The sequence below is a fragment of the Neolamprologus multifasciatus genome, chromosome 2, assembly GCF_963576455.1.
Source record: "Neolamprologus multifasciatus chromosome 2, fNeoMul1.2, whole genome shotgun sequence".
NCBI lineage: Eukaryota > Metazoa > Chordata > Actinopteri > Cichliformes > Cichlidae > Neolamprologus > Neolamprologus multifasciatus.
The window spans coordinates 18,248,605-18,276,151 of NC_140440.1; the positions used below are offsets into that span (position 1 = coordinate 18,248,605).

Here is a 27,547-nt window from a genome sequence, read left to right on the forward strand (position 1 = left end):
CTGAGCCCAGTCCATTTTAGGACCACTTTCCAGATATTTTGAGTCTGTCAATATTACAAACAATCCACCATTTGCTGTTTGCATTAACCTTTCCAGTCCTAAGGTATCATTAATCTGCATAGCTGTTTTATTTATATTTGACAGTGTCTTAACATTTTGTACTTTGCTGTAATTTAGAATCAGGAACCAAACTATATCAGTTCTGAATCTGTTGGAGATGTTGGATTTAACACACTCCCCTTGTGGCTGGTCATTTAATTAACCTTGTCAAGCATATCTGATGTAATCTCCAATCTAATTTCATCTGTTAATTTAAAACCGTTCTTAACGAGGCCAGCCCCCCAGCTAATCAAGTGTCAGGTATAGATGCATTAAGGACTTGGTTAATTAGAGCTGTCAGAAAATGGCCAAATATGGACAGAGAAGGAGGCTGGATTTCCCTTTATTACTTTCCTGGGAGAGTTATTATTTTCATGGGAATCACCTCACGTGGTATCACTGTGTGACTGGGAGTGTTTGTTTGTGGGGATGAATCGAGACGAAGAGGACGATGAAGGAAGAGTGATAAAGTCAGATATGAAGAGAAAAAATATTTAGTTTATTCACAATAATCAAATATGACTCTTTCCAACTTTGTGGCAGCTTCATTTCCTGTTAGACAGGAAATTGGGCCTTTGCATTTCAAGGAATGATTCCCCATCTCATATTTATCAAATAATATGCAGTTTCTCTCGAAGGAGTGTAATGTCAAATTATATTGAAAATCTGCAGGAGGCTTTCAAACAGTTCCATATCACTGGAAACATGTTAAAAGTGGACTTCTGTGAAATTACTCGCAATACTTTCATTAACTTTTGAACTTTTGGATTTATTTTCTTCTTCTTTTTTTTTTTAACTTTCTCTGATTTTCCATCAGTATTAAAAATGTTTAACTGCAATGATAATTTAAAAATAAACCATTTGTTTTTGAATTGCCAGCTACCTTATTAAACTGTCTGTGTGAGTGTGTATACATGAGTATTTCAGTACATAAAAGGGGTTTAATAGGCTCAAATCCCATCAGAACCAGCTCATCGTGGTTAGTGATGGAACCTCGTTTATGGGTTCTAAAACTGTATGGTTGATCATAACTAAATTAGCTTGGCCTCTGCACTCTAATACCATCTGTTGAAGATACTATGTTAATGTGTTAATTAAACATAAATTTTACATCTAAAAACGACACCGTTGCATATTATAGCATTTTACTTCTGTCTCTGTTCTTTTATTGTAATTTTGAATCAATAAAATTGTAACTATTCAAGTTCAGGGATGCTAGAAAAATGTTACTGTAGAACTTGTAGAGCAGTTCAAGTGGTCAGCTCATTAATGCAAATGTCTAATTAGCCAGTCACATTGGCAGCAACTAAGTGCATTTAGGCATGTAGACATGGTCTTGACGACAGTCTGAAGTTCAAAGAGTGAGCCAGAACTGTCAAGAAAGGTGATTTTAGTGGCTTTGTATGCTGCATGGTTGTTGGTGCTAGGCTGGCCTGTCTTGAGTATTCAGAATCTTTTCTCACACAACCTTCTCTGGGGTTTAGAGAGAATGTTCTGAAAAAGAGAACATATCCAGTAAGCAGTAGCTCTCTGGGTAAAAATGTCTTTTTGGTCCCAGAAGTCAAAGGAGAAGGACCAGATTGCTTAAAGAGTTGAGTTGATTAGCTTAGTGTGAATTAGCTTAGCAAAAAGACCGGAAGCACTGGGAAATACAGATAGCTCAAACTATTCTAAAACAACAAACACTCATTTTAAATTCTATTTTGTGCAGAATTTAAAGATATGGACAGATATGTATTTTAACTTTGGACGAGCAATAGCTGTAGCAACCATAGCGGCTCCCACTGTTAAGCTAATCGAAACAGAGCTCCTGCTCCAGTGCACAGACATAGGGCTGTTTGATACAACGATTTATATCGGATGATGATATTAAAACGTCTATTGGTTCATATTACGCTGTTGTTTGTTTCGTGGTGTCGTAAAATAAACTGTTTACGGCAATATTTTTTCATCGTGTTGATGGTCACCGTAGTGGCTATATTAATTTTTTAGTTCTCTCTTTCTCTAATATATTTAATATAACCACACTACAGTCAGACAAGCAACTGTTTTTTGTCGTTAGCAACAATGACAGTAAACCCAGCGTGTGGCTCCGCCGTCCACTTGTTTATTTTCCACATAATCCTTTCACAATAAAGCTGAAGATCCTGTTGAGGTTTTCAAAATAAACTGAATTTATGACAAAATACATTATTCTCAAACATCAAATTTCAGAAAATGGTGGCTGTTAAAACTTATATCTAAAATATATAGTTTAATGCATCGGTCAAAACACTCGTCTCCAGGTAAAGCCGAAAACACTTATGGAAATTCAAGTTAGGGAGAAGGAAATGCAGCATATAATAAAAGAAAGAGAGAAATTACAGCATTGACCGCTTGGCAACCAACAACAGTGACTTTCCCCTAAAAATGTATCTGGCACAAAGGATGGCGTTTCTGAAGAGAGTCGGTGCGGCGTAGAGCCTCCCTAAAAATAGAAAGGATTGAAAATTAAAATGGAATAATTTGTTAGAGGCAGGATGTCTGGAAATAGAAGAAATGAAAGCATGAACAGCCTCCCAGGTTACAGCTGAGCTGCCCACTTACTTACACGTGGCTGTGTGTGTGTGTTTGTGTGTGTTTGTGTGTGTATGTGCGCTTGGCCTAAGTGTGTGAACATGCATTTCTGTATGTGAGCATTCAGCTTGTGTGTGCGTGTGTGTGTGTGTGTGCGCGCGCGCCTGTGTCTGAGGCACCATCTGTGTTGCCATGTGCAGCTGCGTTCCCTTAGAGCCCAAGACCCGAAACTCAGCTGTTACCAAGACAACCCCCACACACCCCATACCTGGTCTACACACAGACACACGTACACACACCCACAGCATTTCAAAATCACCTTAAGGTCTTACACTGTGTGTGCTTTTAAATGAACAGATGGACTGAGATGGATCATTCCTCAGAAAGTGTGTGTGCGCGTGTCTAAGAGGGAGACAGAAACACGCAGTGACAAGCAGATGGGAAGTCTATGTTTCAGTTCTGGATGACTTTCTCTTTTACTCGAGAACGTGCGACATGTGTGATGTGAGACTGATCTTAGTCGGCAGGGCTGTGTGCACAAAGAGCTCCCCTTTCTGAACAAAGTGCATAAAATCTGAGCAAGTGTCTTGGAATATAAAGTCACGGGTGTACCCATGTAATGTCAAGACCATTAAGTGTACCATAAACTGTTAAGAGAAACATAAAGTATATATAAACCTATAATAATGACTTGTGCTCTGGAACATATTATCACCAAGGTTCAGCTGCCGCGATTCATCCATGCACCTAACTGCATTCCCTTCAGCACTTCCCTTGTTTTCTTTAGACGGATAATTTAATTTTATGCTGCGTGTTATCAGGGCCCCTAACCTGGGAATAGACATGATAATTAACCTCTTAGCCGCAGTGCATAATCCCTATAGATTATGCAACGTGCCCATCAAATATACAAGTACACTATTTGTAAATCCAGTATTTATGTTCTTCCTGTCACTGGAGTCTTTTCACTGCTTCACAAATCCAGGCTATTTAGCAAGCCCCTGAAGGTCCAGACCTCTACGGTGAGAACCAGTGGTATGTGACAAGAGTTTTTAGCAATATTTGACAATTGGTGCTCCTAAATTAAGGCCAGAGTACAATCTGGCTCCAGAGGAGCTGTCTGGACTTGTTAAGAGTATGAGTGTTTTTCCAGCCGTGTGCAGTTCTTGCAGATTTTTTTTAACTCTCTAGCACAGAGGCAAGATTTATGTGGAAAGGATCAGTGCGTTGGTTAAATCAGTGTCACTGGAGCATGCTGCTGCCAGAATTAAACAATGTGCTTATGCAAGCCTTGTCTAACTGTGGCTAGCTGTCAGAAGTGGATAGGGTCTTTGCTGCAACATCTGCTGGGTCCTAAAAAGGCAGCATGTAGAGGGCGGACAGAGAGGCAGAGGAATATGTTTACTGTCTACCTGGAATAAGATATAATGGCTCTCCATATTTCAAGCTGGCATATAAATAGTATAATATCGTCAATATCATCATGTCGTATTCAATATGACATGAAAATTTGTGACTGAGGCTGTAATCACACAGTAAAGTCAATGATATCAAAGACACCTCTGTGTGCACTTCACTTTACAAACTGAGAGGCCACCTCCATCTTTTAGATACAGTCTATGACTGCAACCTGTCTAAACACAGTCAAAATAACTAGCCAACCTGGACTGTGTCATGCTACTCCTCAAATAAATGTGCCACCTTAAGATTGTTCTAACCTACTGAGGAAACTAAGGGAAGATTATTACACCCCCTTACAGTCCAGAGGTCAAATAAGCTAGCTATGTGACACAGGATGACACAGGGGTACAACAGATCAAATCCAGGCAGTTTTTTGAAAGCCTCTATTAAAATCAATAGGGAGAGAGCAATAACAATAGGGTTTTTAAACAGATATGAACAGTTGCTGTTGGTTTTATTTACTGACTCACAGGAGCTTCACAGTTCTCCCACAGAGTTCTGTTCGGTCCTTCATATCCACCAGAACACGTATTGGTCCAATATCATTTTATTAAATCATTCGGTCTGTCTTCACTCTTAGAAACCTGCCAGAGTAGAAACAGTTGAATCAATCATTGGATAAAAACCATCCAGTAATTCATTGAAATTACTTAATTGAAACTTAAGTATCTGTTCTGAAACACAGCCACGTTTCCCCTGACAACCATAAATATCCAGGGGAGAAGGGACAATTCAATCCAATAATATGTATTTAACATTAATCTTGGTGTTAAGTAGGCCAAGGTTTAATAAATGGGTGAATCGCAGATGATGGGGGAATATAAAAATATATGACAGTCAAAGTAATTCTGGGTCTGTTAAGTGATTGTTTTTTCTTTTTTTACCGTACTTGTCAAGTCAAGTGATGGAGGATTCTCTCAGTGTGTGTGTGTGTGTGTGTGTGTGTGTGTGTGTGTGTGTGTGTGTGTGTGTGTGTGAGTGAGTGAGTGAGTGAGTGAGTGTGTGAAGGTAGTTTTCAATGATTCATTTCCCTCGTTAAGAGTTGTCCTACTTCTCTCCTACAATCCTTTACCTGAATGTTTTCTGCTCTTTTGTCATTTCCTTTAGACACACACACACACACACACACACGTGTTTGGTATGCTGTCCAGAAAAATGATCTCATTGACATATACTGTTTCAGAAGTACTTTGATTATTCTGCCTGTCGTACTCTTTGCAACAGTTCTCGTGTAAGGTGCATAAAATCACCTGGATTTGCATAATAAAATATGCATTTGTCCGCACATAGAAAGCACGCTGCAGGTGAAAGATTTCTATAAAAGGAAAGAGAGAGAGCAAGCAAATGAAAAGACAGACGAGGGACAGCATGACGACAAAAACATCCTGACGCACAGAGGGAAAAGGCTGGGAGGCGAGGAGATTTGAGCGAGGATCTATTTTAGTGATAAAATGTGAAAAGCAAAGAGAGAACAGGGAACCCCAAAGAGTGACAAGTGAAACAGACTAATGATGTGAATACCAGCTATAAGATTTACAGGAAGTGAGTAAGACAGACACCAGATTTATATGAATTTCCCATCTTATCGTGTCCCTTTTCCTCACTTTTCATCTATATGAAATATTACTGGCATCGCAATTCAGTTCATCCTGGAATTTGGGATATTGCTGTCAAAACAAATGACATAATTCAGAACAGGTGGGTGTTCAGTGACTCTGCTGTTCATTTGAGATTGATTTTAAATGTCAACTTAAAACAAACAAGAGCTGATTTGTACATCCACCAAATATGGGGTAACAGTAAGATTCATATTAAATGTAATATTAGACAGTCATGCCACTATGTGCCTATGTGTAGTGGTTTGCTCATTTACTTGACAAGCCAAAGCCCGCTAGTTCAATTCCCGCAGGAGATGCAAACCTCCTTTGGGGTTATGTCACTACATCACCACTGCTACCTGGTTTTAGACAAAGATATCCTGAGCAAATGCAAAATTCTTTCTTTTTAAAGACAGATTGTCATCATCCACACTGAGGAGTTTAAGTGTGGACGGCCTGTTTAATGTTTTGGCAAAACCAATCTGCAGTCACTTGCCGTCTTCGGAACAGCTTTGGTGCATCGAGGAGGCAATAAAACGGCAACAAAACAGATTCAGTCTGCTGTCGGTTAGTGATTCAGTGGAGAAAATCACAAATCTGTTTCCATTTACATGCACAGAGATTCACATTAACTTCTTACTTTCAGAGTTCAGCGAGAATCTCATAGATTCTAAACTGAAAGTTCGTCCACTCGATGTAACTAGAATACAACCAGTTGACAACCACCTGAGTCGAGCCGTTTGTTGCATATTGACACAAAGCAGATGAGTTGTCCTGATTGGTGCAACCTGACTTTCATTGATTACAATGTGTTAGCAATCTGTCAACATTCATAAATTAGTTGGTAATTATTTGCAAACTCTCACCAATCTGGCTGAGAGTGACTGCAATCAGTCTGAGTCACAGTGCAAGTGTTTGCAAGCAGATTGCCTCCCACCAAGCAACCTGCGCATCTGCCTTTGAAAGAGGTCCGTCAGCGATTGGTCAACTACTTGCAATGGGTCTCGGACAGAAAAATAAATCAATGCAATCACAGAGGAACCATTGATGTTTACTAGTTGCAAGGAGGTTGGAATCCTATTATTACTCTAGTTTGAGCAATAATGGGTCCATCCATTCACTTTCACTTATCCTTTTCAGGGTCGCGGGGGGTGCTGGAGCCTATCCCAGCTGTCATAGGGCGAGAGGCAGGGTACACCCTGGACAGGTTGCCAGTCTGTCGCAGGGCCAACACACAGGGACAGACAACCATTCACACTCACATTCACTCACACACTCACACCTCGTGGCAATTTGGATTATCCAATTAACCTATCCCCACAAGTTGCATGTCTTTGGACGGTGGGAGGAAGCCGGAGTACCCGGAGGGAACCCACGCAAACACGGGGAGAACATGCAAACTCCACACAGAAAGACCCCGGCCTGATGGTGGAATTGAACTCAGGACCTTCTTGCTGTGCGGCAACAGTGCTAACCACCGTGCCACCGTGCTGCCCAGCAATAATGGGTCAACATACAAATTTGTCCACACAGGCTGTACACTAAAGTTCAACAGTTACACATCTTGTTTGCAAATTTTTAATGGCTTGTGTTGCTAGAAACATTTGTCTGCTTTGGTAGTTTTAGTGATCTAAAAAAAATTATGTGGAGCTGAAACTGAAACTGTGAAAGGCAACAAAGTGCTCTAAACTGCGAAGGACAACGGCACTGCTCACTGCGTGAACCACCAGGACAAAATCCAGGTTTTGCATTAACACCTCTGTTTTGTAAAAACAGAGGTGTTACAAATACACCTCTGAACTTTGTGAAAGTACACCTCAAATACACCTCTGAACTTTGTGAAAGTTCTCTGTGTTGCCTACAGTTTACTGTGGACACTCATTAACCTGCACTTCGATAGCAGTTTACAGTGCTGCTTACTTCACACACAGGCGCTATCCTGATGAGGATGCTAAGTGCATTCCCACAACATTCAAATTCAGAGTGGTTTCCTTCAGTTCAAGATTAAATTAATTTTTTCATTTCTTTAGATGTATCTGAAATTAATAAACCCAGTGTAATAAATGAACAGCAATGAGAACTTTTCACTGTTAGAATGCAGTACGAGCCTTTGACAGGAAAGGACCTCAAAACGCACAAGACGGGCCGAAGGAAACAGATGTTGATGTCTGATACCAGCAGCTCCTTTTGCTTGGATAAAAAATGAATTTAAAAAACTAAACCAAGGGCAAAGCAAAGTCTGGACCGATTCTAATATTCAGCTGCTTCTTTATGTGCATCTCTAAATGCCAGCAACGCTACACTGAGGAGTACAGACAAGGCTGTCGGGCTACAATAACGATACAAAGAGGTGGAATCAGATTGAATTTGACTTTGTGGTCACATGACTTCTGTTTGCAAACTCACTTGTGATCTGGGAGAGTGAGTCCTTCCTCTGTTTGTCACACCAAAGAAAACAGAACATAGTTGTGATCACACAGAGGAGCAGTGTGAAACAGTGATGCACCAACTTGAGAAAATTCCTGTCAGTTTTTCTTATTAATGACAACAATACAGCGCCAGCCCTCATTTTTCCTCAGCTTCTCACAAATATCCTGCCGCTACAGCCACAAATAGGAACGGTGACTCGACTCAGCTGTATTAAATGCAGGCTGCGTTTCTATTTACTGGAGAGATACGCACACACAAAGTCACTCGCCCACACTGACACACACCCTCACGCCACACAAGTGCAAACAAAGTTGATGATTTTAATCACCATAGCATGCTGAGAACACAAACACACCCTCAGGGTGCTAATCAATTACTGCAGAGCTCAAATACACACACCTACTTACTCGCACAAACACACACACACACACAATCAAGCTAAACTAATTTCACTCCAAGCCAGATTTTTTTTTTCTTTTTTAACTGATTTCTAAAGTGTGTGTGTATTTATACGCCTGTACTGCAGGATGATGTCTGACTAGGCTCAAAGGTAAAAAAAGAAAAATCCCACCGCGAGCCCACCAACACAAACACACACACACATGTGTGTGCAAGACGTGAGGCTTCAGTGGGCACTTTTTCTCTGAGTTTGTTAGAAATTATAATTTTGAGACTGGCAGAAGTCAAAGCCTCCTCGTCCTTTTCCATCAATCAAAATAAGCAGGGCAGTGACACCAAACATAAAGACATTTCCATATGAAAACAGTTGCGTTTTGGCATTGACCAACTGAAGGAAACCTCATGTTTATTCAACCTGTAACCAGTTTGTGAAGATTTTTACTTTTGCTGCTCTAAATGTTTTGAATTTCTTCTGAAAAAGATAATTACCCCCCAAAGCTTGAATAGAAGAAGCTGCTTTTCCCACTCATGAAAAAACAACACCTTAAGTGTTAACTTTAAGTCAAAACTGACAACAAACACACAGACATACACCGAATGTTAACATTCACTGTTGGTTCATGACTGTGCTGACAGAGTTATCATTATGATAATACCAAGGTCTATCATAATTATCTGCTAATTGACTGCCTAACGAGGTAGTGCTCATTAGAATGCTCATTAATACTCCATCATCACCACTGATAGCTGTAATCATAGAGTGATGGGGGTTTCAAGGTCTTACATGAGTGTGTGTGGATACTGTCTGCCCATAGATGTGTATTTACATGTGATTTCATAGTATTGCTGATTGATTCTTCCAGCAGTAATACATTAAAGGTACACATCTGTTGAATATGGAGCTCTGCAGAATCAAAGCTTCATGGCTCAAACTAATTAAGCTGAAAGAACACTATGCAACTGAATTTAATGAAATACTTTTGTTAAACCCCTTGAATTAAAGCTGAAAATTTGCACTTCAGTCGCAATTCGGTTTTATTATATAGCTCCAAATCACCGTCACCCCAAGGCACTTTACACAGGAATGTAAAAATCATACAATACAGAGAAAACCCCAACAATCCGACAGCCTCCTCTGAGCAAGCACTCTGTGAAAGTGGGAAAACCAGAGGCTCAGGGAGGGGGGGCCATCTGCCACAAGCGGCATATTAGTGAATATGAATCGACTCAAAACATTTTCTATTCTGTCAGTAAATGTGTGGCTAATTTAAACTTTAATATCATGGCGCTATAAACCTGAAATGATGAATTTATCAATGCGATCAATCAATGCGATATTTGATGAGATATGTTAGCGAGCACAGGGGTGATGTGCTCATGCCTTCTAGTGCCGGTTAAGAGGTGTGCTGCCACATAATGTGAATGTGAATATAAACAATAGGGTTTTTTTTTTCACAGTAATTACATAAGCAAACACAATTGTGTCTGAGAGTCAAATTGAGTCACTTAAAATCCAGTGAACTGTTCAAGTTTGTCAGAAAACTTGTCCAAGCATGCAGTTAGCTCTATAAACAAATAACTTCTTGTAACAGCCCCTTTCATTGAGTACAGAGCTGCCAGGTATGTAGTGGTCTGTGTCACATCGCTCTCCAGAGCTGCTGAGAAAAAGAAAACTGTTCACTTTGCTTTTCAACAAAAGCTCCAGATTCATTTGAAAAGTGACTGTTTTACAGTTCAAGCACATTCTTCTTTTTTCTCAGGTCATATTAGGAGTCCATCGACATTCTTTCTTACTCGCTATCACAGAAAATTTCACCGTTTTTGTGATTTGGAGGAAAATCATCCCTGAATTTTAAAAACAGTCCTCATTGCTTTTGCAGCTTTGCTAGCAAAGGTTCTGATGTCTAATCCCACTTTGCATCAGTCAGTTTCTCGTATTTCTCTCTGTGTTTAGTTTCATAATGATGATTCAAATTTTAACCCTTAAACATACCAATCTGCTCTCCACAAACTAAGCACACAGCTTTTCCTTTGACTTCAGGAAATAAGCACTTGAAGGTCCAGGTCTTGGACCCTGCATTCATATTTTGGGGCTAGCAAAATCAAGGGGACCGTACAGGAGGATCTTATGAAGTAGATTTGTAGATCCTTAGGAAAATCATATATTTACCATGTAAGATTAAAAAAAAAATCCACTGGTGCTGACATGTGTTTGCCTCACTAACACTACATTTCCTGTGTATGCCACCTCTTGCCACAGACTCATTTGCTCAGGTGAAAGGTTGGCAGTGCTGCAGCTTATGATACACAGCAGTTTTACCTAGTGTGATTTTTTTCCTCTCATGATTTCAGAAATGTGTTTGCACACTTCTCTTTAAAGTAATATTACTGTCACCAGGAGGAGGCAGCAATTATTTCAGGTTCACATTTCAAAGGGACCCTGCAGGCACCCAGCTACACACCTCGAGTAGTTTTCTGCACTGGCTCCCTGTGGTGGCAGCCTTCCTACTATCATCCGGACACCTCTTTGGAGAAATGAGAAAGGATATAAACCAAAATGTGCCAGATTTGTTTAATGACTCCTTCTGTGCTCAACTTTCAGTGTGGTGTCATCTTTAATGTTTGTTTTACCTTCAGCCTGGACTGCAGCTGGTTTAAAGATTCAGCTGCAAAACAGTGCAAATTTATCCTCCGTGCGGCACCGTGTGGCGTCTAACATTGCTGTGCTGTGTGTTGCAGGTATGCCTCTCAGTCTGGACTGCAAGGCATTTTTTGGCTACAGTGGAGAAAACAGAAAGCCCATCATCTACTGGATGAAAGGAGAAAAATTTGTTGAAGAACTTGCAGGGCATATTAAGGAAACTGAAATGAAGTAAGTAAACTATTTTCTAGAGAAGCACTGATTCAGTAACATACTCAAAATGATCCTGAAATCAGTGTCCTGAGGGTGGGGGCAAGTAAATTCTAAGTACATCTACTGCAAGACAGTATCAATTACATTCTCTCAAGTTTACAGGTTTCTATTGTTAATTAATTTCTGAATAGGCTCGACTCCAGCTGCTCTCCTCACACTGTCAGGATCTAATTTGGACTCTCGTGATTTATGACTCATTGAGGGTTTTCTGACAGCTTTCTTCTCAACTTTTCTAAAAAAAAAAAAATTATGAATACTAATAATAAAGTTAAATTGAATTCATTTTCTCCCCTATTGGGACCAATTACATTGGAGTCTATTGGGAAAAGCCTGATTGTCTGCGGGGCATCAAATATCATTAGAACAACCTGCTGGATCGCTATGGTAACCATCAAAGAATTTACATTGTCTCACACATGTGCACACACATGTGCACACACACACGCAAACACACACAGTTGATGTGAGTTAAGAGAATTATGTCTAACATCTATTAATTACACATAAAACAGTTTATCGTCAAAATCTATAAAAGATGAAGTTGAAAGCAAAAAATGTTATTTAATTAATCTCCGTTGTTCAGTCGGGAGGCGGGAATGATGGCGGTCTTGTTGCTTTCTCCAGTGGGTGAATGCAAAAGGTGTAAAATGAGGTAGAGACTTGACTTGCTACACCCCTGCGTGTTGCACTGAAACAGTCCTCAAGTCTGTGAGTCCTGAACCTGTCCCAAAAGAACCAATCAACAACTGAAACCGGAGACATATTAGCCAATCACGTTGCAGCGCATGCGCACAGTACAGGGGGAAATGTTTTAGCTTAATTCAGGTAAAGTTTGTTGACTTTGCTTAAAATCTTTTTTTCCCTGTATGTTGTATTTGTATACAATAATATGGCTTCATATTTCAAGTATATCCCACCAGAGCACAGAGAACAAATGATCACAGTTATCCAACATAGATTTTTGGTTTTTATACTTACTGAGATAACAAGTAGAGCAATACACCTGACGTCACACACCTGAAACAGTCAGGACCTGAAGTATGCACACGCATCAGTGTGAATACTTGATTTGTTAATCTGTTACAGTTACAGCTACTGATTAGGTCTTTAGGGGCGGGACCAGGACAACCACAGATATCTATTGAGTATACCTGAAATTTAGAGTGCTATAAAACACCACACTGCTTTTCTGTGTTTTTTCTTTTTCAGTGGGTGATCTCATATAACTCGCCTCATTTCAAAGCATTTGCCCTTTTTCACTCTGCAAAGTGAAGAAGCTAGAAAGCTACTTCAAATCTTAGTGGAGATCACAAGAAGTTCAGACAGACTTTCCCAGTGCATCTAAGAGAGCAAAGTATTTCAAACAGCCTGCAGCATGGTGGTCGTCTTTTCTGTAAATAAATGAGCCCGTGAAAGGCTCTGGAAGTGGTCTTTGAAAGTAAGATGGGATAAGGTAGGCAGGATTAGACCAGACAAATCCAGCCTGACTCTTAACTCACCTGTTAATACTCATGTGCATGAGTGCTGCAGACTCATGAATCATAATATTTAATTTGTGTATGGATTTAGCTACTTCAGTTATAGCTGCAGCTGCATCATCTCCTCTAAGCAACAGTAGTCAAGCTAAATAATGTGCTACTACCTGAGTTCATGTTGGAGACCTAACTGCAAAGTTTAGGTCTGATGGCGTTCAAAGTTTAGTAGATGCTAAATGCTACTGACTGCTGTTGCAAATTCAGCACCCGTGTTTTAACTGAGCAAAACATTTGCTTGGGTCATTCCAACCGCACATCGTGCCAACTCCAATCTGAAGGTCCAGAGTTTGAACATATATATTGAGTGCTGGGAAGTTTTAGCTTCATATATCAAATAGTTTTTAAGATACACTTTTTTGAAAAATAGTCCATTGGCCCACTACCACGCACTGAAATATGAGTCAACATTTGAACATGAATATGTCAAAGACTATTAAAGATAAAAACCTGAAATTTGCACCGGTCTTTCTTAACATCAAAATAAATCAGGATCTTTAATGTGGACCAGATATATTTCAAATGGTCTGAAAATTTTAAATTAAAAAAAAAATCACACACTAACAAAGAAACTTTACATTGCAAAAGACAACCAGTAACAATTTCTGAATGGTGTGTTGTTGAATTTTACAGTAATACAAAAAGAAACCTGGATTTTGGTACTGTAACTGTAACTCACAGGTCCTGGAAATGAAAAATATGAAAATATTTAACAAAATTATTTTCAGAGTTATATTTTTGGGTACCATCTGGAATTTTGTTTTATTCGAAGAGAACAATCTGCTGAAATTTTAATTTTTGTGTTTAATAATATTTTTTTGGCTTTATTGGATAGTGAAAGTCAGGAGAGACAGGAAAGCAAGGAGAAGCGGGGAGACACACAGCAAAGGGTGACGGGTTGGACTCAAACCTGGGCCTTTGCAGGAGTATTCTTGATGATCAGGCAGAGTCCCCGTGGTGATTTGAGATGGACAAAAGTTTCATTCAGTTCACACAGGTGGGGCTGTGGTGGTCTGTAGTTTTCCTTCTCCCTTCATTATATCTTTAAAATGATTTAAACTGATAAATATTTGGTTTGGTTTTCATCCTGCACTGTGACCTGGCCAATCATGGCCACTTTAGATTATCACATCAACTTATTAATTTTAGACATAATAAGCAGTCGTATGAGAAGCAAAAGCCTGTTTGGTTTTCTTTAAGCGCACTACTTAAACTCAGTTAATAGCAGGTTGTAAAGATGATTAATGGCAATGATTAATGTACCATCTACACTGTGTGTGTCATTGTTTTTCCCCTATTCAGGTTAATGCTGCTCCCTTTTGAGCAATGCTTCTGCACCATCACGTTAAAGAAAAAGTGCAACGTAGTAATGTAATCTAAATGTTCAAACTGCAGCACGTGGGCATTAGTGTGTTTTAACTGACACTCTAAGAGCTGTAATCAAAGCTTTAATATTAGAAAGTAAAATGCTCACTTCTGCTCAAAGAGCCTTCACAGGTCATGTTATCAGCCGAGCACAGCAATACTGATATGAATGTTTATCTCCCCTAAAGGGAAATCCTCTTGCCCTCCTCCCTTCATGGGGGAGGTCACAGGTCAGAGTCGGCATAGCAACAGTGGCTCTGAAACCAGGTGACCTTCAGTGTCTTTGGTAAACAGCTCTGCTGCTGGAGTGTCCTCCAGCAGCAGAGCTGTTTACCAATCCAAGACTGGAACCTCAAGAATGTATCTGCGACTGCTAATCCACCTCCTGCCCTCTGAAAATGTTCTCTCCCGGGAAAATGATGTTGTAGAGAGCAGCACGGTACATGAGTAGGAGTGTTTAAACTTGGAACTAATCATGCCCCATAGTATTAAATTAACCTTTGCCTGATGAGTTCTCAATCTTTCAGTCCAGTCCTCTGGCCACCTCTGATCCAATCATACTGCTATTCCAAGTTCCACAATCGCACTCCAGCAGGTCGACTCCCGCTGTGATGCCCATTAATCTGTCCACTTTAAGCTCCCTTCCCCACGTCCTGCAGCACTGGCCCGAGAACTTTGTCTATGTCTGTTTGCATAGTGTCAAACACAGTCTCGTAGCCTCTGATAATGGGAATACCTGTAATTACCAAGGCTTGCTCTCTTACTGACACACTCACACCCTGCAGCACCCAAGAGGATGTGATAAAGCTGCGAGTTTGTGGAGAAAAAACTCCTGCCAACAAGTGCCTCTCTTTGTGAAACCTTACTTCTTTTTCTGGAAAATGGAAATCCATAGTCTAAGTAGTTTAAGTATGTTGGGTTAAAATAGCAGGCGAGACAATATATATGAGCAGTATCATCAGTTTTACTCCAGCTGTTGGCTGAGCTCAGCTTCACCGCTGTCCAGCTTCTTCACGTTTCTGCAACTCAGCTATCACAGTCCGCAGCTCGTTCATGTGCAATGAATTGGTAATTACAATATTTCCACTTGGGCCAGTGCTTGCTTCACATTTTCACTTGAAGGCAGCCCATATGTCTGCTGATGCAGAGAGGCCTTTTTTTACCTGCTTGAAATTCACATCTGTTGTCCAGTCCAACTGCTGTCAAAGCCTCACTGTTCACAACCTCATCATCAACCATTATTTTACCTTATATTTTCTTTGTCATGAAGCATGTTAGTTAGCCCGTTCTAGGTGCTAAAGTAGGAGGGAAGCAGGGTTTTTTATGTTAAAAAGTTGAGGTCTGCATTGCAATTGGGAACACCTTGAAACAGAAAGGTTTATTATATGCTTCCTGTCGGCAGTGACAAGTACAACGGTCTGAGGAGACAAAGCATCAATAATACAGAAACAAGTTGTTTGATCCACAATGGGTCCAGCTCGCCCAGCTTAGAAGACTGAATGATGTACTGCAAACATCTTGCTACTACATACTGTACAACAGGGTACCTTCAGAGGTCTGACCTGTGTTATCGCTACACTCCAGTGGAGAAGTTCAGGGAGGTACAGAAGGAGGAGAAGGGCACTGTTGACATGAAGTGAAGAGTTGTAGGATTGGAAACCTGGGAATCTGTTTGAGGAGGAGAGTAGTACCAGACTTTTGGGATAGTGGGAAAATAGGATAAGGCCACAAACAGACTGTCAAATATTGCCAGCCCATTCCTCTGGTGGATCTACTATCAATAATATTCCATAGCTGACTTGATTTATAAGCTGTGAGACGTCTACTCTGGGCTTATTCCTTCTTGCAGATACCTGGATTCAATTCTGCCCTAGGCCCTTTGCTGCATGTCATCCCACCCATCTATCCTTCTGGCTGTCCTCAGTATCTGTGTCAAAGAAAATGCTAAAAAATAACTACACACACACACACACACACACACACACACACACACACACACACACACACACACACACATACATATAGATAGATAGATAGATAGATAGATAGATAGATAGATAGATAGATAGATAGATAGATAGATATAATATATATAATATATATAGATATATAGATATAGATATAGATATAGATATATAGATATAGATATATATAGATACATATATATGTACTACCGTAGTTGGGTCTGGGTGTATCTAAGGTATCGGTTTCAATAACAAAGACAGATTTATTGTTTAAAGAAAAGTGCAATTGTTGTGATGTGTTTTATTTTCAAATCAAAGTTGCACATCCATCAAAGCCTTCAGACATGAGCGGAGAAAGAGAAGAGCAGAGATGTGATAGATATGATAGAAGAGCACAGTGTGTGATTTGTGTTTGATTTTTGGGACCAGCGACGATGACCTTCTTAGATCTAAGTTCAGTTAAGCAAACTTGGCCTGATTCCACTTGGTGAGTCAGTTCATTTGGTTGAAGTGAGCTGTGTGGTCACATCCACAACAACAGTCATCTCAAGGCACTTTATATTTGAGAGGGAACCCAGCTGATCAGACAACCACCCCTATGAGCAAGCACTTCACATTGGCAGGGAGGAACAACTCCCTTTCAACAAGAAGAGACCTGGGGAGGGGAAGCCATCTGCTGGGACTGGCTGTGGGTGATTGGAAAGCCACAACAAGAGATGTAGGCCTTGATATCATCAGAACAGCAACACAAGTGAAGGCAAAGATGATACAAATGATGAGCATGCACACAGTGCTGACCTTTGAGATACAGCTTGGCACATACATGCAGCTGAACTCAGGGAGGAAGGATACTTTGGCTGATGGTGTCAAGTTCACCAAGATGTGCAGATTATGAGGAGAAAAACTTGTGCTTTCAACAGTGACTTTTATTTTGAAATGTACCCATTTAATCGCCGGAGGACAGAAAGAGGAGAAAGAAAGGAGATGTAGGATATAGATAGCTAATGGCTAGAAGGTGAGAAAAAGGGTGAGGAGTGATGTGTTTTAAACTAAGCATTTTAGCAAGTCTCCTCTTTTGACAGCAACCCCTGATGCACTGTCCTAGGAGACTTCAAAGTGATGCACACACTGAAAATCTCTGACACGGAGCAAGGAAAAAAAAAGATGTACATGCAGAGATGGTGGTAGTCACTTTGCTGTATGTCTTCCAGCACATTTGACATTTTGAGTCTCATAACCCTTTCTGTAATGTTATCCATCATTATCAACCTGCATTGAGACTTCACCGCTCTTTCTGTGCCTCTGGTGCCACGAGGGAAGAGGAAAGCATGAATATTTAGGAGGTTAGAAGTTCAATTCCCGATGGGAATGCCTGTGCTGAAAGTTTGCGTGTCAATTTTCTTTGCATGCAGCCACTTGGATACAAGCCTCAAGTGACAGATACAGCGCATTTCTGTGGTGAATTACAAACAGAGCTGCAGGAAAATGACTACACAGTGTCTCATCGCTGCTTGTCATGGTTGGACTGTGCCAACTCCCATGTGGTTCAACCCCTGTGTGTATTACAATGTGGCCAGTCTGGATTACTGTACTGTACGCTGAGTCAATGCAGCACATACTGTACAGAAGAAGGATAACAAAATCCTGTGGACCATCTCGCCTGTTTCTGACAAGAGTGCTGATTCTGCACTGAAAACGCTCATTATTTCCAAAATCCTGCTGCCTTCTTGTTTGGTTGAACCAATTACTAGAAATCCAAACCAACCCGCCCCAACGTGCAACTAAACCAAGACAGGCTAAACATCAACAATATTACTTTTAATTTAGTTTTCATTTTTTTTAAGTAATCTGATGCTGCATTGCGGTAAAATTTGTTTTCTATACTTAACGTTGTATTGTCTTTATTTTTCATATAAAAGAACTCATAACACTCTTGAAGTATAACTCACCACATAGTGAAGATGTTCCTGGACTGTGATCACAGCTTAATGTAAAAATAATGACTTTTTAAGGACTTCTGGTGTCATTACCCATGTGAAACTTTGAAAGCTTGTTTAGGTGCAACTTAACACTTCTGGTGCTGTCCCAGTCCCAGATAATTTGCTCTGAGGTTCAATTACTCAAGTATTAAAAGCTGACTGAGGGTTCAGTTCACAGCATGTTTGTTAGATAATTATCTTCCTCCTGAACCGCTGAAAGATTTCGTTAATAGATCTGCTGGGGCACGTAAAAATGTCAGGTTGATAAAATCCTCATTCATACAGTAATTGTTCAATCACAGCTTCCACAGTTTTCTAGGGTCTATGATTTAACAACTGGACAATCAAGCTTTGGGTTTTTCTACATCAAGAGGTGAAGAAGTGCACATGGACGCCAAAGCGTCTGGAAGGGTTTTTGTTTGTTTGTTTGTTTTTGCTTTGTTTTCTTGTATTGACTTTCCAAAATATGATAAGCTATTTATGCACAACATGTTTATTTGATGTCAGCCATTAATGTGAGTAAGCCAGGATAATTAGTTTTCTGCTTTCAAGTCCAAGAATAAGCAGTCGTTAGCTACATGTTGTTTTGGGGGTTTTCCACATAACAACATTAGCTAGCTAATGAATCGCTAGATTCCTCACTCTGAATTTAGTGGTGACTCGAATAAAAGCTTCTGCTTCAAATTTTTGAGGACGCTGACTTTTTGATTTGCACCTTCTCCTTTCACCCTCTTTCCCGTCTTTTCCAACAACTCCAGGAGAAACATTAAACAGATATCAGCCAGCCAGTTCTTCTTAATGAGCTAACTCTACCACAATTGTGACTGTAAACGTCATAATGTCTTGGCATTAAAAGACAAGCATACCTGCAATAACATACAACAGCTGTGAACAGAAATGAATAGAATAAATAAATGCAATAAATGTATAACGGTGTCAATTACATGAAACTAGCTTTTATTACATAAATGTTCAAATGTACCCAGCCTATGTGGCTGAACCATCTGTGCCACTGCTCTAATTCTGCCACCTGAGCTAAGATCTCACTGGTTATGGCTGAACCTCACCAGGTTTAAAAGTGCACTCTGTGACCCTGACATCAGTTCAGTCTCCTCCTCCAGCCCCTCTTTCTCACAGCCTCACAGGCTTAAAAGGAGTATGACCTCACCATAAGGAGAGAGCTTTTTCCAGCTGTCGCCAGTGTTTTCCAGACATGGCTCCTTGCTTCTTCTGCCCTCATTTCTTTTCTTTTCGCTCTCTCTTTCTTTTAAAATCTGCCCTATATACTGTGCTCTATAGCACCATGTTCCTTGTGCTTCTTCATCTTTAATGGAATAGATTAGGAGGCAAGGCGATTCTCTCATCTTTAAAATTTACATGTGTTTACTTCCCTCCTGATGCAATTTGCACAAGTAGAAATTCCAAGTTAAAGTCTTGAGTGTATTACAGTAAATCACAATAAAAGATTTAATATCACTGCTTTGTGAATCCACTTCTTGCATGTTTCTTTTCCAGGGTGGTGAGGGAGCATTTAGGAGAGAAGGAAGTGCAGCTGTCCCTAACGTTTGATGCCGTGGAGGACGGAGATTTGGCCAACTATACCTGTTACGTGGAGAACCACATAGGGAGGCGCAGCGGTAGCGCTATACTGCAAAAGAAAGGTAGAGCTTTTCACTTTTCTTTGCTCCTGATTTACTGGTTTCTGTTCAACTTGTTAGGCAAAAAAGAAATCGACATATATTGGCCTTTAGTGTCTTTAAGAATGACAAATGATCACATGTGCATGCTGGTCCATTCACTATCAAAGCAAAAATGTGTTATCTATACAATCTGCTTCCTTCTATCAAACTATTAAAAAGTAACACAAATAATTACCTTGCATTATAAAAAAACACAGTTTTTGTTATATGAAAGAGGACATAGGATGTTTGATGGTGACACGGACCGAGCGCTGAGCCACCACAAACCAGCTTTCTGTCACAAAACAAGTTACGATGCAGATGATTGTGTTGGTAACATCAAGATTTCTGAAGTAACATTGATTAAACATAGATTCTACTGAATAGAGCAAGTTTACCCAGAGTAAGGTTGTGGATTTTAAATGTATTTTAATATGAAGTCAGGTTAGTGTGGAAAAACTGAACATAAAGCTTGACAGCAGTGAAGCAGAGTGCAACTATGAGCGAGGCAATCGAGTTCTGTCGTCTGATACATACCCATCAACTCACTGTTTGTTTGTTAACAAAAATGCAAAAACCTTTAACATTTCAGTCAGTGCTAAAATCTTATATTTGATTTGATTTGATTGGATATACCTTTATTAGTCACACAAGGGGAAATTTCATAAGGCTGCCGACCTATTGCACGCAATGGCGGCGCCATCGTATCCTCCGACCATACATACATTACACAAAACATCACATGGGGAAGACAGGTCAGAGAGGTATAACAATGGAAAAATGCACCACATGAGGAAAGATAAGGAGAAAAAATAACTCCCCCCCAGACTGAGCTCCAACAGGGAGATCAGTTTGAGAGCAGAAAAAAAAACACCTCTGCACATAGCACATGAAAAAACTCTTAATACACCAAAGAAACACATGACAAGCAACAGGGGTGGGTAAAGGGTGAGAGACAGCCGATTTAGACAGTAAATCCGGGCCTGCGTGCACTGGTCTCCTTGATCCACCGTCAGCATCGGAAGGGAATAAGCGTCGAAGGCATTTGGAAAGGGAGGGGGGATGAGTGTGTGCATATCAGTGTATATGTATGTGTGTGCATGTCCAGAGTTCAGCTGAGACAGTGTCCTTCGCCCTGCTAGGCTAAGTAAACAGTCTTCCAGCCAACCCAGGTGGCCTTGCATAGAATGGGAAGAACAGACTAAACACAGTCGTTATCAGGGTGTTTTGTTCAGCTCCAGCCTTGAGACCGCAGCTGGCACCAAAAGGGGTATCTGCATAAGTGATTATGTAAGCAGTTCTGCAGTCCAACACTGGTCTCTCAATCTCCCGTTGGAGAGCCGCGAGCTTCACCATACTTGCGTTCTGTAATGTTGTCATTTCTTGTGCTCAATGAGCCGATTTCTGAGAACTCACGGCAGTGTGCCTCCCCGAGATGTCATCCAATTTGCGCCCAGAGGTGTTATTCCGAGCTAGCACTTCCGAGATGTATCCAGTCTGCAGTCAGAGATCTTACTCTGAGTATTCACAGCAGCTGTAGCCTCTCCAAGATCTTATCCGTGCTGCACTCAATGAGCCCATTTTGAGAAACTCACGCCTAGGGACATTTCCTTCTCTGGGATGTTACATATGACATTAGTAAACATGGCCACCCCTCCCTGAGCCTGGTTCTGCCAGTTTTCTTCCTGTTAAAAAGGGAGTGTATTTCTTCCCACCATCACTGAGTGCTTGCTCATAGGACATCGACCAATTGACAGAGATCAACTGAACTGAAATGAATTAAATTGATTGAAATAAATTTTCAAGCTGTTGGTAATATTTTCCATAATTACAGGAATGGGGTGACATTGGCCTTAAGCCCATGGACATATTTCAAATATGTCTTACCACTACATATTTCAAATACAACGAGGGTTTCTACAGACAAAAACATGGCTGTGCCATGGGCTCCCCCGTGTCACCTATTGTAGCCAACCTTTACATGGAGGAAGTCAAAAGAAAGGCTCTTTCAAAGGAAGAGTACGCAGCCACTGGTAGAGATATGTAGGCAACACCTGGGTCAAAATCAAGACACAAGAAGTGGAATCCTTCACTGCGCACATTAACGCCGTGGATAAAAACATCAAGTTCACAAGGGAAGACACAAAGGATAACTGTTTGCCTTTCCTGGACTGCGCGGTGCACATTGACGAGAATGGCAACCTCAACATTGAAGTTTACCAGAAGCCCACACACACAGACCAGTACCTCCTCTTTGACTCCCATCACCCTCTGGAACACAAACCTGGAGTAATCAGGACCCTACACCACCGGGCAGAACATGTTCCCTCTAAGCCCGAAGGAAAAAAGAAGGAACACACGCATGTAAAGGAAGCACTTAAAACATGCAGTTATCCTAATTGGACGTTTATAAAGTCAGCAAAGATGCACAGAAAAGAAGATCAGACACCAGCGAGGGAGGATAAGAAAGACACACGCAACAACATTGTCATCCCCTATGTAGCCAGTGTATCAGAAAAACTCAGGAGAGTTTTCTCCAAGCACGACATCCCGGTGCATTTCAGACCCAGCAACACGCTCAGACAGAAACTGGTTCATCCCAAAGACAAAACACCTAAACACAAACTTAACAACGTGGTGTATGCTGTACAGTGCAGCGAGGAATGCCCAGACCTCTACATTGGAGAGACCAAACAGCCACTTCACAAGTGCATGGCACAACCTAGAAGAGCCACCTCCACAGGACAAGACTCAGCAGTTCATCTGCATCTAAAGGTCAAAGGTCACTCTTTCGAGGATGCCAACGTTCACATTTTGGACAAAGAGGACAGACGGTTTGAAAGAGGAGTGAAAGAAGCCATTTACATCCACTGTGAGCGACCATCTTTGAACAGAGGCGGTGGTTTATGACACCAACTGTCTGCCATCTATAATCCAGTTTTGAGTTCCATTCCCAGACTCCTTAACACCCACTCACATCCTGGGCCATCTGACCTCAGGAAATCACATGATAGGGTGGGGCCAGGTTTCACAATGAGCTCACCCGAAACCCTGGCTGATTGTGACCCACACCCGCTTTCACACCTTGGCTCATGTGATTAGGTAGAGGATCATCAGGGGGTCCTTTTGTCCCTCTTTGGGGGGAAACTCCCACTGGGTTTCAATCTGGGACTCTCCACAATTTGACCCCTAGAAATGAAGAAGCTTCTCGGATGAGAGGTCAAACGTCTTCAAGCAACTCAAAGAAGTCCAGACGCTTTTCTTTCCAAGCTCCTTAGACTACCCTACAATAATACACACAGAGAAAAACCCAACAATCATATGAGTAAGCCTGCAGTGTGAGAGCGAAGTGCTCTAATAGGGTGATATGGTACTACAAGGTCATTAAGATAAGATGGGGCCTGATTATTTAAGACCTTGTATGTGAGGAGCAGGATTTTGAATTCAATTCTGGATTTAACAGGAAGCCAATGAAGGGAAGCCAATACAGGAGAAACATCCTACCTCTTTCTGGCGACAGAGGCCAAAGCCCAGAGAAAAAAAGGAAGAACCTAAAGAGACATTAAGACATAGAATAGTAAAGCACCCCTGAAGGAGCAGATGAATTGTCTGTCTTACCCCAGCTATCAGCAGAAACTAGTTTCCCTGAATGCCCACTCTATGAAACCAATGTATGTAATGCAAGAAAGCAAGAACAGGCAGAATTGGAGAAATGTGAAAAGAGATAAACAGGCAGGGAAATGCAGCGGGAGGCCGAACGGGGCAAGAAAATAGAGAATAGGGCCGAGGTAATAGATGCAGACAGAGAGATAAAGATTGGGAAGGTGAGGGGTGACTGAGAGTATTGGGAGAGATGAAGAGAGGAGAGACACACAGAGAGGTTGGTGGACTAAAAACAGGCCTTTCTCTCTCCCCGTCTGACTCCTGCTGGATGCCTTGGGTGTTAAATCTATCTTACTATACTTAACTAGCACCCCAGGGACTCACACACACACACACACACATGAATACACACACACAGGATCACACAGACACACACCTCCAGAGGGGGTCAGAATGAGAACTGTAGGGCCCTCATTACTTAACACTGTAATTACCCACAGGAAGCTCTGTGTGTGTGTGTGTGTGTGTGTGTGTGTGTGTGTGTGTGTGTGTGTGTGTGTGTGTGTGTGTGTCAGGGCTGCTGCATATACAAAAAACGTATACACATATACTTTCCCCTCATGGGAGGCATTAAGTGGAATGGGATTGTTTTGTCAGTGTGTGTTCTCTTGACACACACACACGGACGTGTGCATCAGCACAGCATGAAACCTGAAGTAGGTGTATGTGCCGCACAAGCAGCTGCAAATGAAGTCGAGGTATTCGATATGTTGGCGTGCTCTGTTCCACAGCACACTCACACCGTCTTGTCTGTTTGTTTTCTTGATTTCCTCTTTAACCCCTGGCTCCAAACAGTATGGCACAAAAAACGGTATGCAGCCATTTTTTGCACTTTCCACATCTTAGTTGTCCCAGAACTCAAAACTCTTTCTTTCTCAGCTTCTCCTCATTCAGAACTCCCGCTCTGTAATCATCTAGAATGAAAGAAAATGAACAAAAGATAACAGGTTTAACCTGGATTTAGCTCACTACGTACTTCAAGAAAGAAGCTTTTATTCCCTATAGCTCATCACCTGTTGGGAAGTTTTTAACTCGGGCTTTAAACCAGGTTTGTCAAAGTCATTTTACATCTCAGGCCACATGTAGTTTGATCTGAAGTGGGCTGGACCAGAGAAACTCACTTTTTTCTGAAGTAGTTTACCTGCACATTCAATTCCTGGGATATCCTAATATAAGAAAAAGAAGTGAAATTTAAACAGCACTTCTTGCTTTTCTCTGCATTATAAAGAAAAGCTGCAGGTAATGAAAGAAATCTGTCAGCACAATTCTTTGGGCTTAAATTGTAAAAACTTAATGACCAGAATGTCTTTGTGAATACACAGAAAATATCCTGTTTTATTTATTTTACAGTGGAAACTATATATGCAAAAAGACATTTCTATAGCAGTGGAAAAAAATGGAATTTTTCTGTCGTTAATTTTTTATCTATTACTTCATTGGTTCATACAATATGAGTTATTCAATTCAATTCAATTCAATTATTGTTGGGGAGGTTATTATAACTAGGACAAGTTATGAAATGTATGAAAATACAGTTAAAAGTCCTAAATTTATTTCCTCCTTCACATTTTCTGAAGATATCAAGTGGACCGGATTGTCTTTATTGGGCCACTTCTGTTCCCCGGGCCTTATGTTTGACTCCCCTGCTTTAGACAATGTCCCAAACAGCTAAAATAAGGTCACAGTTCCTGACCTCCATCATCTCCTCTGTCATGATAGTTCTCCATATTTAATTGCAGAATGGTTATGAAGGTTATAACTGTTTAAATGAAACTGTGTGTCCGTGTCCGTATGATAAACGAGGACAGCACTGAAACCCGAGCAGCTGGCCTCAAAAGTGGCTGAGACTTGCTGTTTAACAATATGCGGAAATGAAGTCCGAGTCTCGGGGTTGACTTGTATAGCAATTAAACTAATAACCACTTCTGAGTAAAAAGAGTGTTTAAAAATGACCAGTGCCTTTCTTTGAGCAGACAGATCACTGCAGCGCTCTTTTTCTCGGTCTCTTGAAAACAACAACAACTATAGATTTGAGTTTATTTAAAACTCTGCAGCTCAGCTATTAACCACAACCAGAAACAGACAGAACGTTAGTCTATTTTCTGCTGCTCTGTGTTGGCTTCCTGTATGGTTTTGGGTTTATTTTGAGGATTTTCTCCTATATGCAAAGCCCCCAGTGGGCTACAGCAAAGCAACAACATCCCTTGTTTACACTTCCATCTTTTAGGAAACCACAGTAAAGCTTTTTTTTAACTTCTTGTGCACTCTGTTGCGCCTTAAAAAAATGTTATTATTTATTGGGTTCATTCCACCTTTTAAAAGAAGAATTTAAATATGAGAACTCTGTTTAATTACATCCTCTCTCAGAGGTCTTTGAGGTCAAATTAGTTTTTAGCCCACTTTTATCAGTATTAATGTTGATGTTAATGTTATTGGTTTCTATTCTTTGGTAATGTCCTGCGTTTATTCCCCTGTTGGAGTCATAAAAAGAAACTATCAATAAGTAAAGAGTTACTAGTTTGAGCCAGAACCACCAGAGATTTGCCAATAAATGGTTAGCACAAAGTGCTGAACCAGTCCCGTAAACTCAGCATTTATTGTAACAAACTATGAACTGGAACATTGTAACCAGCTGGATGTTTGTGTGAAAATGAATTTGGTTTCAGTTCTAAGCAAATACAGCTTTAACCTAAATTAACTTGATTTTGTTTGCTCTTTATTCTTTTTTCTTCCTGGTAAAAGTGAGTTTTTCTTTCTCACTTTCGCCAAGTGCTTGCTCATGGGGGTATCCTCTGATTGTTGGGGTTTTCGCTGTATTACATCCCCAATCAAAAGTTTAAGACGGCTTGAAAAATGGCAAAAAAAAACATATTTTCATGTTTGGATCTTAAAAAGATTCCAAGTCGAGCTTCAACATGTAACAAGAAGAACTGGGAGTGAGACAAAACTTTTTATTGAAAATAACACTTAAACTGAAACAGGCTGTTTTACAGCTGATCCAAAGTTTAGGACCACACCTCCAAAAAAAACTCGTAAACCCCCCAAAACAGAAATCAAAGTTCAGACATGAACTCAGTGATGAGGAGCTCCACTGTTATTGTTGATCACTTCAAAAATTCGTTGCGGCATGCTTGATGTAAGCGTTTCCATGAGGTGAGCGAAGTTTCTCCAAGTGGTGAAGACGGCCGCACGAAGGGCGTCTGCTGTCTGGAACTGTTGTCCGTTTCTGTAAACTTGCCATTCATCCCCAAAGGTTCTCAGTTGGATTTAGATCAGAGGAACATGCAGGATGGTCCAAAAAAGTGATGTTACTCTCGTAGCGTTGTCCTGTTGAAAAACCCAGGTGTTACCACACAGACGAGGGTCACATAAGAGAAGAAAACTCTCTGCCACCTTTCAGTGTTGTATGTTTGGTGCAAATGGTTGATTCTGTGGCGTCCAAGGAGACGAGGCCTTTGAAGACGTTTGTTTTTGAAGCCTTTCAGTCTCAGATGCCATCTGATGGTTGTGGGGCTGCAGTCGGCACCAGTAACTGCCTTAATCTGGGTCGAGGATCGTCCAGTGTCTTGATGGACAGCCAATTGGCAGTGTTGGGGAGTAATGGAATACATGTACCGCCGTTACGTATTTAAAATACAAAATATGAGTAACTGTATTCCGTTACAGTTACCGTTTAAAAAGGTGGTATTTAGAATACAGTTACTTTGTTGAAATAAATGGATTACACGGCGGTACTTCCCTGTTTCATATTGTGGCAGGTCAGGCCTGTTTGGGTTTTGTTTGACAGCTACGTTCTGTTATTCCAGGTGGCGGCGTTACGGTTACCATGGTTACAGGGTGACGCTCTCTCTCTGCGTGTTTCCTGGGTGAGAGAGGCCTTTTTGTTGTTTTTGTGCTAAGCTAATAGG

General features: G+C 40.8%; 1 protein-coding gene across 4 annotated transcripts in view; it reads left to right on the forward strand.

The window, feature by feature from the left end:
• il1rapl2 (interleukin 1 receptor accessory protein-like 2) overlaps positions 1-27,547 on the forward strand; it is a 518,624-nt gene that overhangs the window by 468,056 nt on the left and 23,021 nt on the right. For all 4 annotated transcript variants that reach the window (XM_085182337.1, XM_085182353.1, XM_085182345.1 and 1 more), the window contains exons 8-9: positions 11,283-11,415; positions 19,813-19,958. In XM_085182337.1, coding sequence (XP_085038463.1) covers positions 11,283-11,415; positions 19,813-19,958 — 279 coding nt within the window. The remainder of the gene's footprint in view (positions 1-11,282; positions 11,416-19,812; positions 19,959-27,547) is intronic.